The sequence below is a fragment of the Anolis sagrei genome, chromosome 1 (assembly GCF_037176765.1).
Source record: "Anolis sagrei isolate rAnoSag1 chromosome 1, rAnoSag1.mat, whole genome shotgun sequence".
Classification (NCBI taxonomy): domain Eukaryota; kingdom Metazoa; phylum Chordata; class Lepidosauria; order Squamata; family Dactyloidae; genus Anolis; species Anolis sagrei.
This window is the reverse complement of record NC_090021.1, coordinates 132,993,830-133,009,122: the sequence shown is the minus strand read 5'-3', so window position 1 is coordinate 133,009,122 and position 15,293 is coordinate 132,993,830. Positions and strand designations below refer to the sequence as shown.

At 38.0% G+C, this 15,293-nt stretch overlaps 1 protein-coding gene across 2 annotated transcripts in view; it reads left to right on the top strand.

Annotated features, from left to right (window-relative positions):
* The window catches only part of NBAS (NBAS subunit of NRZ tethering complex), a 209,757-nt gene that overhangs the window by 26,511 nt on the left and 167,953 nt on the right, over positions 1–15,293 (top strand). For both annotated transcript variants that reach the window (XM_067468668.1, XM_067468667.1), the window contains exons 10-15: positions 3,432–3,576; positions 6,040–6,105; positions 8,118–8,246; positions 10,810–10,873; positions 12,140–12,333; positions 14,268–14,525. In XM_067468668.1, coding sequence (XP_067324769.1) covers positions 3,432–3,576; positions 6,040–6,105; positions 8,118–8,246; positions 10,810–10,873; positions 12,140–12,333; positions 14,268–14,525 — 856 coding nt within the window. The remainder of the gene's footprint in view (positions 1–3,431; positions 3,577–6,039; positions 6,106–8,117; positions 8,247–10,809; positions 10,874–12,139; positions 12,334–14,267; positions 14,526–15,293) is intronic.

The window sequence follows — 15,293 nt, the reverse complement described above, 5'->3', positions numbered from 1 at the left end:
GATGCTAAACAATTGTTATTTGCATTGCTTGAGTCCCTTTCAATTTTCATTTTAATGTATTTTGTTCTATACTTCTCTTTTGGGGATTTTTTTTTTTTTGCAGAAGGGTATGTTATTGATGAAAAGCAACAAATATTTTTGGCACTTGAAAGGCTACATAATATGTTAGTCATTAAAAGGCCATAAGGCTCTTTGCTATATTCTAGATGAAATTAAAATATGGTCCAAGGATCCTTTAAAAAAGCCCTATTTCCCTCATTGTGTCCTCCCACATCTCACTACCCTATCTCACAATTTGTGAACTGAAGGAAAGTGTTTGATGGCCATGAGACTTTGGTATGGCATTACATGGAGTATCTCTGCCAATTCTATTACAATTCAGAGTACATTGACATTGACTGTTGGATTTTCTCCTGTTACTGGCATGATCACACTTCACCATTAATGGCTTGCTGAAATTATTATTTGAAAACACAGAAGCAATTTACTGCAGTTCCACAAAGAATTGGCAAGGATAATTCATAAACAGAGTAAGACTATTGTTTGAAAAAGAGTGACTGCTCCTTCCAAAGTTTCACACTGAAAAGCTTTATTAAAATAGTGGTCCTCTACTGAAGGAATAGTTAGTGATCTGCTAGAAATGTGGGAAGCTGTGTTTTCATCTCCCTCCATCTGGAATCTCCTTTGATGCTTTCCTTATTGTTCTGTCCTTCAAACTTACTAGGAGAGATTTTCAGGGTGGAAGGCACAGGGTCACATAGAATGAGATGAAAATTGCTCCCTTTCTACTGACAGGGTTATCTCATTCTTAGAAATTATGTCTTGGGATATCTGTATTGTTTTTTCTAATACTGATTTAGAGACTGTTTTTTTTTTTTTGAAACCTAATACCAGTATCCTACTATACTAGGGACTGTGGTGACGCAGTGGGTTAAGCCACTAAAGTGCAGAACTTGCTGACCAGAAGGTTGGCGGTTTGAATCCGTGGGTGAGCTCCCACTGCTAGCCCCAGTTCAAAAACATGCAAATGTGAGTAGATCTATAGGTACTGCCTCGGCTGGAAGGTAACAGTGCTCCATGCAGTCATGCTGGCCACATGACCTAGGAGGCGTCTACGGACAATGACAGCTCTTTGGCTTAGAAATGGAGATGAGCACCACCTGCAAAAGTGGGACTCAACTAGGCTTAATGTCAACGGGAAACATTTACCTTACTATTTTTGTGAACCCACTTAAGTGGCTGAGGAGGAAAAGGAAAGGGCCTGAGGCTGTTAGGAATTGTGGGAGTTGAAGTCCAAAACACCTGGAGGACCGAAGTTTGCTCATGCCTGCTCTATAGCTTTGTATATGTTGAGATATGAATGAGAATGAGTGTAGGATATTGCCTAGTATGTTATGCTCTCATCTCCCTCGCCATCATAGTATAATAAGGAATATGTAATCCTTAATTTTGGAAATTCTAAGTCAAGGGACCATGAGATGCAAGTCAATATAAAGAAATTCGAAATAGAAGCTCAATTAGATGCTGTGCTGTAGTTGCTCAGAAATTAAATTATTACACACATACACTGAAGAAATGACACCTCTGTTTTTCCCTGATTGCTTTCTCTTCTAATTCTGATTGCTTTCTCTAACATCTCTGATTTGAGATGGGTTTTCTTCTTCTTTACTATTATCCTTATCTTACAGTTCTTGTGAACCAGCTGTGGCTCTGTATTATGGATGAAATCTGAATGAGTGTGAGAATAGGATATTACCTGGAATGTAATGCTTTCCTGATTTCCCCCTCCCTGTCATGATAGATGCAATCTTTACTTTTGGTACATGTAGTGGATCTTGAACTGTGCATCTTGGCAAATCCAAAAACAATTTCAAGGTACCCATATATAACAGTATTGTCCTTTAAGTCTTCTTTAATTAGCACAAATTAATTCATCATTTGGTTTCATGAATTATGGGTGGATTTCTTCACAATTGATCTTCTGGAATGTTTTAAAGAAATATAAATATTTCTCCTCTCCCAAAAAAGCAAACCTCTTCACCAAATACTTTAATTTAGGGATGCAAAATATCCCTGCATCTTCATCAATGACTGTGGTAGCTGGACTTTATACATTTTCTGTATAAATCCCAAGAGTTTGTGAGGGTGAGAATTTTGCTCATTCCTTTGTGTCTACCATTTTGCATTTGAAATATTTCAGTAATTCGGAAGAAAAGTAATCTTCAAATCCAAATAATGTCTAAATGTTTTTGTATAGATTTTATGTTACATGGTAATACTGAAAGTCAGTGAGATTTGTTGTTTTTGCTTTAATGGCCGGAATCACTGGGTTCCTGTGAGTTTTCCGCACTGTATGGCTATATTCCTGCCTGGGGGAATCCTTTAAAATTTCTAAAATCAAGAGAGCAAATAAAGAACAACACTTATAACATAGGGGAGATCCAGACAAAAAGCTATCAGGGCCAGCTAATACCGCCCAACAAAGGATTCCCCCAGGCAGGAAGCAGCTAGGCTTGAAACCTGCAAAGCTATTCATTGCTAATCATCAGTTGAAACATTCATACCTAGCTCCAACAGATAGGAGTTCTGGACATTCCACAGATATATAAACCTCATTTGCCTAGTTTTCAGCAGACCTCACAATCTCTGAGGATGCCTGCCTTAAATGTGGGTGAAACGTCAGGAGAGAATACTTCTGGAACATGGCCGTACAGCCTGGAAAACTCACAACAACTCACTGAGATTTGGTTCTATGTAAGTGTCCATAGGATTGCAGCCTTATATCTCATTGATGTCATAGACAGCCCAGTAACCAGAGCACTCTGAAAAGATGATTTTTTTCAAGTGAATTTGGTTTGATTTTATATTGGCTTCCATTGTGGTGACTAGAGCTACTAAAGCAAAACATGATCCTCTTGAGTTTGTGGGATTCAAAAGAAGAGGCTTGTTGGTTCAATTTGTTCTTTAATCATTTTAGCAAAATACACGAACCGTTCCTATATATATCTTAACCACTAGATGGTGATATGTTTCCAACTGAAAAAAACAAATCTCGATGAATAATACAGTCTTTTATTTCGTGGTTGTCTTTGGGTAAAATAATACCATACCTTCTTACCACGTATCCTTTTAAATTAAAGATGAATTCTGTGAAAACTAACAAACTTCATAATACGTGTTTACTTTGAAAAGTAGTCTGCTAGGATTGCAACCTTTGATACTTTAAAAATAAAATAAGAATAGTAATAATATCTTCCCTCTGCCCAGAATTACAGTTTGAAATTGGAAATATGAAATTGGGAAGCTCAAATGACACAAATGCTGTGATATAAATAATTCAGTAGTTGTCAAATTACCACTGATAGGGAAAAATATTACAAAGTGGATTTTGAGAATTGAAGACTAAATTGTGTGTTAACTTTTTGGGACAGGCTTTTGATTATAGGCGGATGTGAAACCGATGGTGATGGAGCCGGACTTTCTAAAGCAAGCAGTTGTGGTTTGTCAGCGTGGAGGGTTCTTTCGGGATCACCCTATTACAAGCAGGTTACAAGTTATGAAGATGATATTGGGACCGTAAGTAACATTTGAATGTGTATAGATAGTTTATAGGATAATGTCAGTGAAACGATCTGGGCTTTTAAAATGAAAAACCTGTGTTTTAGAGTTGATATTTATTTTCTTTGCCCAATGAATTGTATCCGCTGTGTCCCGCATGTTTGTGTCATTATTTCACAAAATCTGAAAAAAAAAGTTTCTGGTTCGACTCTATGAGATATTATTGGAAAACTATAGAAAAATGTGCAGAAGTTTAATATAATTTTTCCACGTTTTTATGATAGAACCAATTAAGAAATGACATTTATAACCTAGGAACAAAAGTCATGTTACATACAGTTACATGTCCCCAGATTTGATCAAACAGGTTGTGATTGCCAACATATCCTTCCTGTCCATCTGGCATGACTTCAGTACTTCTGTTGTTGATGCTTATATGGATAGATCTTCCAGATGTCACAGACACAAAGTTGTGCAGCATATCTCATGACCAGTTGGAAGACATTCACTCTGTGTCAGTGTTAAATGAAGAGTCCATCTTTACAAACAGAGAAAGAGTGTTGTGACATGTGATAAATATTGATGCTACTCTACCCACAGTTTTGGGATACTTTTTGAACATTTTTGTTTCACCTGAAAAGGTATATTGGAATAATTCCTCCACATTTTAGCAGTTTTGATTATTCATAGATTTGATTAAAATGTTCTCTTTAGAAATCTCTAGGGCAGTGGTTCTCAACCTGTAGATCCCCTTGTGTTTTGGCCTACAACTCTCAGAAATCCCATCCAGTTTGCCAGCTGTTAGGATTTCTAGGAGTTGAAGGCCAAAACATCTGGGGACCCACAGGTTGAGAACCACTGCTCTAAAGCCTTGTATGCGACATGGTCAACTTTCAGTGTTCGGTAAGTTTACCATAGGCATGACAGAACGGAAAGATTTTGATTTGTCTTTATGGCAATCACCCAAACATAAACTGGAAGAGTTGCACCTAGTAGAGGAGAAATACTTCATATGTCAAGACATAAAAATTCCTGTTGACATAGTTGATTACCTCTCAATTTTTCCCCAAAGCACTTACCTTTTTTCTTAGCTCAGATGGAATAGATTAATGAAAATGATCAATATGGGGTTTTAGTTGTTATATGATGCCAGAAAGTATTAAGAAGGACTTATACAAGGTGTTCCCCAAAAACTTATACATCTTATAATAGCTAGTTGTAGCTTAAGGGATTATGTGAAGGCTAAGCAAATCCATTTATATTGCAAAATAAATGTTATAATGTTTATTTAATCAAAGTTACAAATTTCATCTTAAGTTATAATATTGTATAAGGTGTTCAAATTGTCATCCTTGCATTGTGAAAAGTTTCTTTTGTAGTTTCACGACACTTCCTTACTTTTGTAATCTTTAATCCTGTTATGGATGTATACAGTTGTCCATCGACATTTGTGGTTTTGACTTGGATGTGATTGTTCAGTGATTTGATTTAAAATATTCTCTCCAATAATTTGTAAGCCTTCCAGTATGCTTCTGTGGCTAACTTCTAGTCATGCTGGAGGAACTAGAGATTTGTAGATAAATCACTATGAATTTCTAGGTCCTCCAATCCATTACTACGACCAGCTTCCTATGAAAATTGACTAAAGAGATGTAGTTATATTGTAAGACCAAGACATTCCTAGAGAGGTATTCTCTTAGGTTGAAAAAAGCAATTTATCCACAATTTTTCACTTTCATGGGGGTCCTAACCAGTGAATGCAGAGTGACTGTACATGGAGATGGCAAAGATTTGCTCCCTCAAATTATAGGGTATTAAGGGTGTGTAAATTTTGGGGGGAAACACTGTACTTGCAGTTGGAGGACTCCTAGCACTAGTTTTTTTCCCTCGTGTCAGCAGCGACTTGGGAAACTGCAAGTCGCTTCTGATTGTAGAGAATTGGCTGTCTGCAAGAACGTTGCCCAGGGGACACCCGGATGTTTGATGTTTTTTCCTTCCTGTGTGAGGCTTCTCTCATGTCTCTGCGTGAGAAGCTGGAGCTGACAGATGGGAGCTCACCCCGCTCCATGGATTTGAACCACCAACCTTTTGGTCAGCAATCCTGCTGGCACAAGGGTCTAACCCATTGCACCCCCGGGGGCTCCCAAGCACTAGAGATAAGAAGGCATTGTGTATTTCTTCTTCCTTCTCCATAATGGATTTTCTGTATTAAGGAAGAAATGAGAAGAATCAGTGGGGGAGAAACTTAGGAAGAGTGGAAGACAATCATAACTGTCCCCTCTCAAAAGTGGCATATGACCAGTTGAAAGCTGCATCTAGAATTCTTCCATATATAACTTAGAAAAGTATCGACGTCTTGACACCTTTTCAAGAAAACAAAACTTTGCTGTTTTATTTGTCATCCCCATGGTTTGTTTTAGCTCCTTATCATGAAGAAAACATATTACAAGTGAATTTATGATATGGTTTTGTTTTCAACAGGCCAAGAGAAGTTCGTTGTTCAAGATTATGAATCTCAAATTTTACAGCAGGCAAGGAAGAGAAGAGGTAATCGAGGGAGCACGTATGTCATTAATGTATCTTGATTGAATCCTGACAAGTGTCAGGAGCAGTCTCTGCATAGAATATCTTATGGATTTCATCAGTATTGGACAGTTGGAATTGAAGTATCTCCGATCACAGTCATTTCTGTCTTGTCCGGATTCAGTTAGCCATTGCCCAGTTTACTTTCCAGCTGTCAGGCACCCAAAGTTGAATTCTGTCACCTGGCTCTAAAGTTTTCAATAATTGAGCTTGGCAACTTTTATATAATGTAATGGAGTTGGCAACATAGAACCACATGCTACTTCCAAAGTTGGCTGCCATGTTGATAATTATTTGCTTGCCGCAGCTTCTTCTTAATGGCCCAGCAGAAAGTAAATGAGCACATCCCATGACAAAAGCAATAGCTCCGAAGCAGAGTTACTCAGCCATCCACCCACACACGTTTTATATATATTTATAGGGATTTTTAACAATATTTTATCTATTCAGTTTTTGCAATTAAATGAAATGTCTTTTCATGGTGAAGACGGATTCTGATGAGATACATATTCCTACTGTATATTTTTCATTGATCATGGGATGCCCATGGATTTTGTCTTCATAAACAACTTTAACCTGCAAAATACTTAGGTCCAGACTATCCGAAAGATCAGCTACCATTTGAACCTGCCAGTGTCTTCATATCTGCCAGTGTCTTCAAGGCTTTCTTTGGATCACATCACCATTGTAGTCTTGCCTTGTGAGGACACAGGAGAGAGCCTTCTCAGTAGTTGCACCCAGTCTGTGGAATTCCCTTCTATAGGAAGCTAGGCTGCCTGTTCTTGGTTCTCCCTTTTGCTGGCAGGCAAACACTTTTCAATTCAGATAGGCATTTAATAATTATCTGGTGTAAGGAGTCATTTTTTATGGGGGTGGGTGTATTTTTTTAACTTTATAGCTATATAGTTAAATGATTTCCTTATTCATAATGCAGAAAAGTTGGATAAAATAAAGGTTTTTAGTCACCCAACCTTTTCCTATACTATCTTAGCTAATTACTGGTGGAACATGGCTTTCAAGAAGCCTTACTTGGGAACAGTATCTTTCTTTGTGGCCTATTTACTCTAGACAGTCTTAAAGTTGTCCATAAAACTTCTATGGGACAGTTGAGTGATCCTTACGCAGAGCTGATCAATTGGCTTCTTGTTTCCCCTTCATCCTCTGAGTGTGTTGGTTCCTTATAATTTATCGATCAATCGCAAAAATAACACACAATTTGTTCCTAGTTTATTTCTCTAGTTTTCTGTGGGAAAAGAAACCTGACACACTGTGAGGTTCAGATGTATTGAGGTCTGTGGCTTTTTGAGCTTTTCATAAAGAAGTATTGACTTGTTATTGTGTCTCTGAATGTGCCCTCTGTGAAGAGATATGTCTCCATTGCCAAATTTCCCTGAAATTCATGGAGAATTCAGAGGAGTAGTCCTTGACACTAATCATTTAGATGACCTTGAGGATCAGAAACTGGACCTCTGCAGATTATTACTTGATTGTAACTACATGTTACAATATTGCTGTAGGAATGCCTGCAGTCATAATACTCCTAGAAGAACTACCACCAACCGTGCACATTTTTGAGCTGTGGTAGAATTGGTTGTGTTACAGTAGGTTCCTTGGAATGTGCAATGCTATAATGAGATTGAAGTCCAGATCTCTATGCGTTCTTAACTTAAACTAGACCTCACAGAACATAGTGGGTCATTTATTTGAGTAGAAATGCATAGGATTGTCTGGTTAATCTTGGGAGCTGTTGGTATTACCAATATCTTTATTTACAGTCAGCGACCAATAGACCAATAATGCTATTAATCTTGTAAAATACGAAGAAGCATCTCAGGTGTTTATAACATGTGAAAGAATTGTAAAGGGAAACCAAGAAATAGGACAATGTGTTGACTGTGGAAGGAAATGTGACTTAGAACTGATCAAGTTAATACATTTTCTGATGTTTTAAAAATCACTAATTTAATTATTGATAGGATGGTGTCTTCAAGATGAGCCTTTCTCCCGATGGCACTCGTCTGGTAGCTATTCATTTCTCTGGAAAGTTGACCATCTGGGGAATTCCGTCTCTCAGGCAACAAGGAGAATGGGAACAAAGTGAACAGGTATGTGGCTAATAATAATGTCTAAATATCTTGAATGGCATCATCCTTGTATGGGATTTTCCATCACCTTAAAAAAAAAGTGCGAGTGAGGAGAATAAACTTCCTAAATTGCAGTAATGATAAAAGAGGTATACTTTTTACAGCATGGTCCTTGATAGGTGTGCCTTTTTAAACCCATCAGAACATTTCAATTTTATGGAGATTTAATCAGTTAATTGATCGTGTGGTGCTCCATGTCAGTGTACTTGCAGGTACGCATTTTAAGAGTACTCCTGAGATTCTCTAAAGATGTATTAATTATTTTTCCTTGTACATGTGATTTACCTGTAATTATTTGACATCTTTAACTTAAAAACTGCAGTTAAAAATAACATCAGCGTGGTGTTCCACATTTACAGCAAAAGAGGGCAGCCTGACACCCTCCAGATGTGGTTGGACCTCAGTGTTATCACTCTTCACCAGCCCTGTTGGGCCTGTCTGATAAAAGTTGGAGTTCTATAGACATTAGAAGAGGTAGTGGCAGATCGGCCTTAATTTGTAGCACCCAGTCATTGCAAAATGTAAGCCAAGCATATCCATCTACTCACTCATAGTCAAATAGTTCCTTTTCTATAGTAAAATTTGATAGAAGTCAAGCATCTTGAAATACAAGAGATCTCCCCACCTTCAGCATTTATTATGGAGGAAAAGAAGATGCCTATCCTGTATTATGTATTTTTAAGTGATTCAGATTTCAAAGAAGATAATATCTTTATTGATTATTGGTAATTCCCATTTCTTTAATGCAAGGTTATTTGTCTGATGCAACCATAATAAACTGAAGATATGGGTTTGATTAACCCTATCAGACTGCAGTCCTTTCTACCTTTAGTTGCAGTCTGCATTCATTTGCATGTTTGAAGAGACAATATTAAAAGGAAAGTTGGAGACCTCTGATAGCTTTTTTGCGTTGTGGACCAAAACATGGAACCAACTCACCACCCCCCTGACATGGATGCCATTAGCTGCTACTGGGACCTTAAGACTCCACTCACATTATGCCTGGAGGAAACTTTTCCTTTCATCCTTTTCAGCTAATAGCAATTTTTTTTCCTTTGTTTTATGTGTTGCTGATTTTTTTCTGTCTTTTTCTTTTCTTTTTGCTAAGTTTTGTGTTGCTAATATTTGTCTTGTCATGCTAATCTTACCTTCTGTAATCTTTGTAGTGTGAAGCTTAGAAATTAGTCCCTTATAATGCAAGAACTTATTGACAGCTGAATACATTTTGGAACTCATTAAATGCATTATTCTTGTGCAATGACTGAAGAATGAAGGGAAACAAAACCTTAACAGAATAAAAAGGGAGTATCATTAATGACTAGGAGTGCTTGATTCAAATGACAGTAGAAATCTTAGAACTATGTACACCTTCTTTTTAAATATGAAAATATGAAATTAAATCTAGACAAGACAGAGGTACTCCTGGTCAGTTGGAAGGCAGATCAGGGTATAGGGTTACTGCCTGTGCTTGATGGGGTTACACTCCCCCTGAAGACACAGATTCGCAGCCTGGGGGTGATCCTGGATTCATCACTCACCCTGGAGCCTCAGATGTCAGCAATGGCCAGGAGTGCCTTCACACAGTTAAAACTTGTGTGCCAGCTGTGCCCATACCTTGGGACGCCGGATCTGGCCATGGTTGTCCACACTTTAGTTAAATCCTGCCTGGACTACTGCAGTGCTCTCTACATGGGGCTGCCTTTGAGGATACTTCAGAAACTTCAATGGTTCAGAGATCGGCAGCCAGATTACTAACTGAAGCTCCGTACAGGGAGAGAACCACTCTCATATTACGGCAGCTCCACTGGCTTCCAGTCTTCTCCCGGGCTACATACAAAGTGCTGGTCATTATCTTTAAAGCCCTAAACAGTTTGGGTCCAGGCTATTTGATTAATTGCACCTCCTCCTATAAACCAACCTGTACACTGCGGAGAGTAGGCCCTGCTCTTGGAACCACCCACATCCCAAGCACGGCTGGTGGAAACAAGAAAGAGGCCTTCTCCATAATCACCCCTCACCTTTGGAACTCCCTCCCTAAAGAAATAAAGATGCCCCCCTCCCTTTTCTTCTTCAAAAAACAACTGGAAACTCATCTTTGCTCATTAGCATATGGAGAGGAGGAGGATTAGATGATGAGATACCATTACTAGACTTCTTATTGAAAGCTGTTACTGTGTTCTTGCTTCTTATTATTATTTACAATGTAAAGAAACTTTGTAAAATGTTAGGGTTTCCCATGGTGGGGAACATTTGTCAGCCCTTTTAGATGTTCATGAGCTACTCTTCCCAGTCTAATTCACCATCAACTCGGCTGCCTAGGGTTTATTACAACGAACTATGTCTTTGCACTGTGTCTGAATGCAGCTGAAGCATAGGCTTTTTCATTTCATTCTGTCATAAGTTGCTTTTGAGATTGTTTTACTTCATCACACACAAGAGCAGCACACAAGAGCAGCATGGCATTTGAAGAGAGAGACATCTCACTTATGTGATTACAAATGTATGGTGTGTTTGTTTTTTGCAGCCAGGTTATGATGAAATCAAGCCAGAATGGAGGCTCTCTCTTGAAAAGAGGAAAAAAATTAAAGGTTTGTGTAACTGTCTACTTATGATGCATGTGTCTATGTGTTTGAGAGAGAGGGGGAAAGAAAGGACGTTTTTAAAAAACCTAGCACTATCTGTTAATGTGTTATAGATATATGAAGTATAATATTAAAATGTCACATGTCATAGTTGCTATTGGCCCATGTTGACGATGCAGTACGATGTAATACATTCTTTTTCAAGTGTTTAGTGTTATTTAAGTGCTACCCCAGTGTATACTACAGTATTACAAAAAAATATGGGGTAGATGGGCAATTGTTTGATTCAGCATAGGGCAGCTTCTTAGGCTCTTATATGTATTTTTGTATGTTTTTTGACATACCAAAACTAAGTCATTAAAGTTTTTTTTATAACACCCTGTTTTGTGAAGCAGCTTATTTTTGGAACACGTGGGACCTCCTGTAAGTTGTTGCTTTTTATTCCCAGCCTGTTCCTTTGTACATAGCTTCAAATAGTTTGGCACAGAAGCATTGTGCTGCTCCTGGTTGCTTTAGACCAATTTCTAAACCTGGAGTCCTTTGGATGCTTTGGAGTATATCTCAGCACCCACATTCAACACTGCATTTCAGTCCTAAGCATGTGCGAGGGACCAAGTTGTGCATGTCTTATTTAGTCATCCTGCCCCAGCACAATTTAGATAGACTGACATGCCTTCAGCATTTGGTAAGCTCTCAGGTTCTTCCATTGGGTGCTCCATTATACTTTATGGCTGGTAGCTATTCAACAGTCTGACTTTTACATTAGAAGGAATAACACTGTGGATGAGATGTGGTCACTTATCTGAGACCACACTTCCTTTGGGGAGAAGACATGTAAATATTTTTCTTTCAAAGTCTTGCCATGCTTCTCAGCTGGTTGGCATTGATGATAGCTTCATCTGGATTCCATAAGTAATGTTCTGAGCATATCCCAGAGAGACAGTCTCACAGCAGGCATGAGCAATGATAAGGTCTATACATTTTTAAATTTCTACCCTCTTTTGTGTGAGCAGGTATGTCTAATATGCTTTCTTTTAAAAACATTGCATAAAAGGAATGTCAGAATAATTAATTATTCAGTTCTGCTTTAGTTAATCTAGGGATGACTGCAATTAAAAGGCTACTATTAAAATGTGGTGAAGTGAGACGTTAACAATATATCAGCATCACATAAAGGTAGTCTTCTGAATGGTTTCTTCTTGAATAATTGAAAGTTGCACAAGTTCTTTTTCTAATACTTGAAACCATTATCCCTCCTTGCCCTTCTTTTAGACAAGGAATCCCTTTATCCATTGATCGACGTAAATTGGTGGGCAGAGAATGCTGTCATTCTGGCTCGCTGTTCCGGTGCTTTGACAGTCTCATCAGTGAAGACCTTGAAAAACCTCTTAGGGAAATCTTGCGAATGGTTTGAAAGTTCCCCTCAGGTCACTTCTGCTCATGATGGAGGATTTCTGAGTCTGGAAGTAAGAAGCACATGCAAAATCAAATAAATATTGTTATTTATGTGAGAAGTATTGGCCCTTAATGTGTTGCAAACATCTAACTCCCAATCTCTTTAAAAACAAAGAAAAAAAAATAGAGTTCTTTTCATGGGGAGGGTCGGGCATTTAAGAATGGGCCAGTTCAGATTTCTTGATATACTGTGGTTTGTTGTGGCAGAAAAAAAGCTTCAGTGAATTCCTGGCCAGTGTCTTCCCCTTTCCTGATGCAGCTGCAAGGAAGAGAACAGAATCTCTTACTGCAGAGTAATGTGAAATTTGAATGCTGAAATGTTGTTATTGTTCATTAAGCTAAAATCAGGACAGTAAATAAAGAGCAACATTCAAAATTCCAGAAAAGAATTAATCAGGGCCAACTAACATCTCCCAACAAATGCTTCCCCCAGACAGCAACCAGCCACGCTTTGAAGCTGCTAGGCCATTCAGTGCTAATCAAAGTGGCCAGTTGCAACATCCACACTTGCCTCAAGTAGACAAGAGTTCTTTCTCCCACCCTGGACATTGCACAGATATATAAAACCCACTTGCCTAGTTTCCAACAGACCCCTCAGCCTCTGAGGATGCCTGTCATAGATGTGGGTAAAACATCAGGAGAGAATGCTTCAGGAACATGGCCATACAGCCCGGAAAACTCACAGCAACTCAGTTCATTAGGTTTTTTTAAAAAACAAACAAGTTGCAGAGTCTTTGGATTGATGTGAGCTTGTTTGAAACAAACACAATTTGCCCATCTTGGATAAAATGAAATAATGCAAAAATGTAAGTGAAAGCTTCTGATCTTACTTGGTTGCTGAATTCCTATGCAGGGAGTGTGTCTTGTTGTGGGAATCAGCTGAAATACTCTAGTTTAAATGATTAAATGAATTAAGAATTGATGTCTGCAGAACTGGAGCATGACTACATTGCAGGTCGTTTCAGGGATCTATAATGCCTCTCCCTACTTCCATTTGATCTGACGGTTTCTCATGGATTCCTGATACTTAATTATTTTCTTCAACTCAGCACTTCAGAGAATATGAATAATAAATGTTTATGGTTGTCACTTGCTCCATCAGAATATAACCGTTATTGTCCCCTCTCCCCACTGGAGTTATTGAGACTTCAGTTATATTTAAGATGTGCAGTATAATTCTTTTTGCCATTCTTTCAATAGCCTTTTAGGTAAAACTTCAACTTTAAAGACACACTCAACTTAGATGAGGTGCTGGACACCTCAGACAGATACTTTACAAAAGGAACATTCACAGGCTATAAAGCAGAAGTCAAGTATGAAATGCAACTCTTTTTTAACAGTGATCTGTTTTGCATAGGAGGTTTACATACAAGAACCCGCAGTATTAATGTTCTTTTCTTGGTGATTTAGGAAATGATGTCTTAAAGAAGTCATTTAGTGAGAAGTGGCATCTTCCTCTGAAAGTGTGCTCTAAATAGTTTTTTAAAAGACATGTTTACTGTATGAATGTTAGCCATTAAATTGTCATTTCCCTCCATATAATCCTAAAGATAATATAGCTGTAGCAAAAAAAAAAAAGTCCAGAATAATAATCTATTTATTGCACTCATTTAGGGATCAGCTGTTCTAAACTGTTGGTGGATTAAGTTCCCTAGGGCTGAGGTTTTTGAATCCCATGTTTTTAAGGTACTCTTAAGAAATATTCACATTAAGCACGTTCTAGTCCTTATGAATGCACCGGGTATCTACAGGTGGGAGGGCACTAATAGTCCATCCAGCATAATAACATGGCTGCTGGTGATAGTTTGAGAGGAAATTTATTTTCTGGTGCTGCTTTTGAATTCCCAACAGCATTGCGAATTGTAGAGGCTTTGCATCGAATAGAGTGCTGACAGATCTAAGTGTGATACATTATGCTCTTTGGTAAGAATTGGTTTTCTTGTAGTGCGAGGTGAAGTTCGCTCCAAAGAGATTGCGCTTGGATAGCAGACCTGGAGATGAAGATGAAGGAGATGATGACTCTGATTCAGATGATGAAGCCTCGGCCAAGGCTCGATACTTTGGGTATATTAAACAAGGCCTATATTTTGTGACTGAAATGGAGAGGTTTGCTCCTCCGAGGAAACGACCACGCACAATAGTAAAAAATTACCACCTTGTGAAACTGAGGTCCACAACCCCAGAGGAGTTATACCAGAGAAAGGTGAGAGTAAAATATATGCTCCCCTCTCCTTTTATATATAAATATTACTGGAAAATGATTAATTTATTGCATGTAATGTAACACTTTTTTTTGTTATGTTAACCAGCTTCTGTGTCTCAACTTTTTTAGTTTTAGATTTGGACTGCATTGATTTAAAGGGCCTTCCAAACAAATGTGTTCAGGATATGGGTGGTTGTGTTAACCAATTAATATTTGCAATACATTCCATGTTTACAAAAAAAGTGAATTCTAGATCATGTACCATGAACAGCAGTAGAACCTTCAGTAGTATTTTAGGTTTAGGACAGTGAGATCCTTTAGCTGCACTTTCTCATGATTTTTTTTCCTCATCCAACAAATGTGCAGATGTAAAACATTTCCAGAATAAACAAGTCCTTCCCTTAGGTTTGTGCCATAAGCTGATTATCCATTATCTAAAATTCCGATATCTGAACTATTCTGAAATCTGTTTAAGTTTAAGATATAAAAATGATATAAACAAAATAAATGAATAAGGAATGCTTGATACAAAATATCCTAGATATGATTGCACCAAATCAAAATAAGTGTAAACACTTATTATAGGATTTACAGAAAAAGATTTATGAATAGCCTCACCTAACTGAAATTGTTGTTTTTGGGCAACTTCAAATAACACTTCTAAAACTCTGCTGAATATATTTTTTGTGCATTGGCATGTCTTTGTTCCTAACAGTTCAAAGACATACCAAGGTCCACCAGTTTAACAGCTGAGAGACCTAGTTGCCT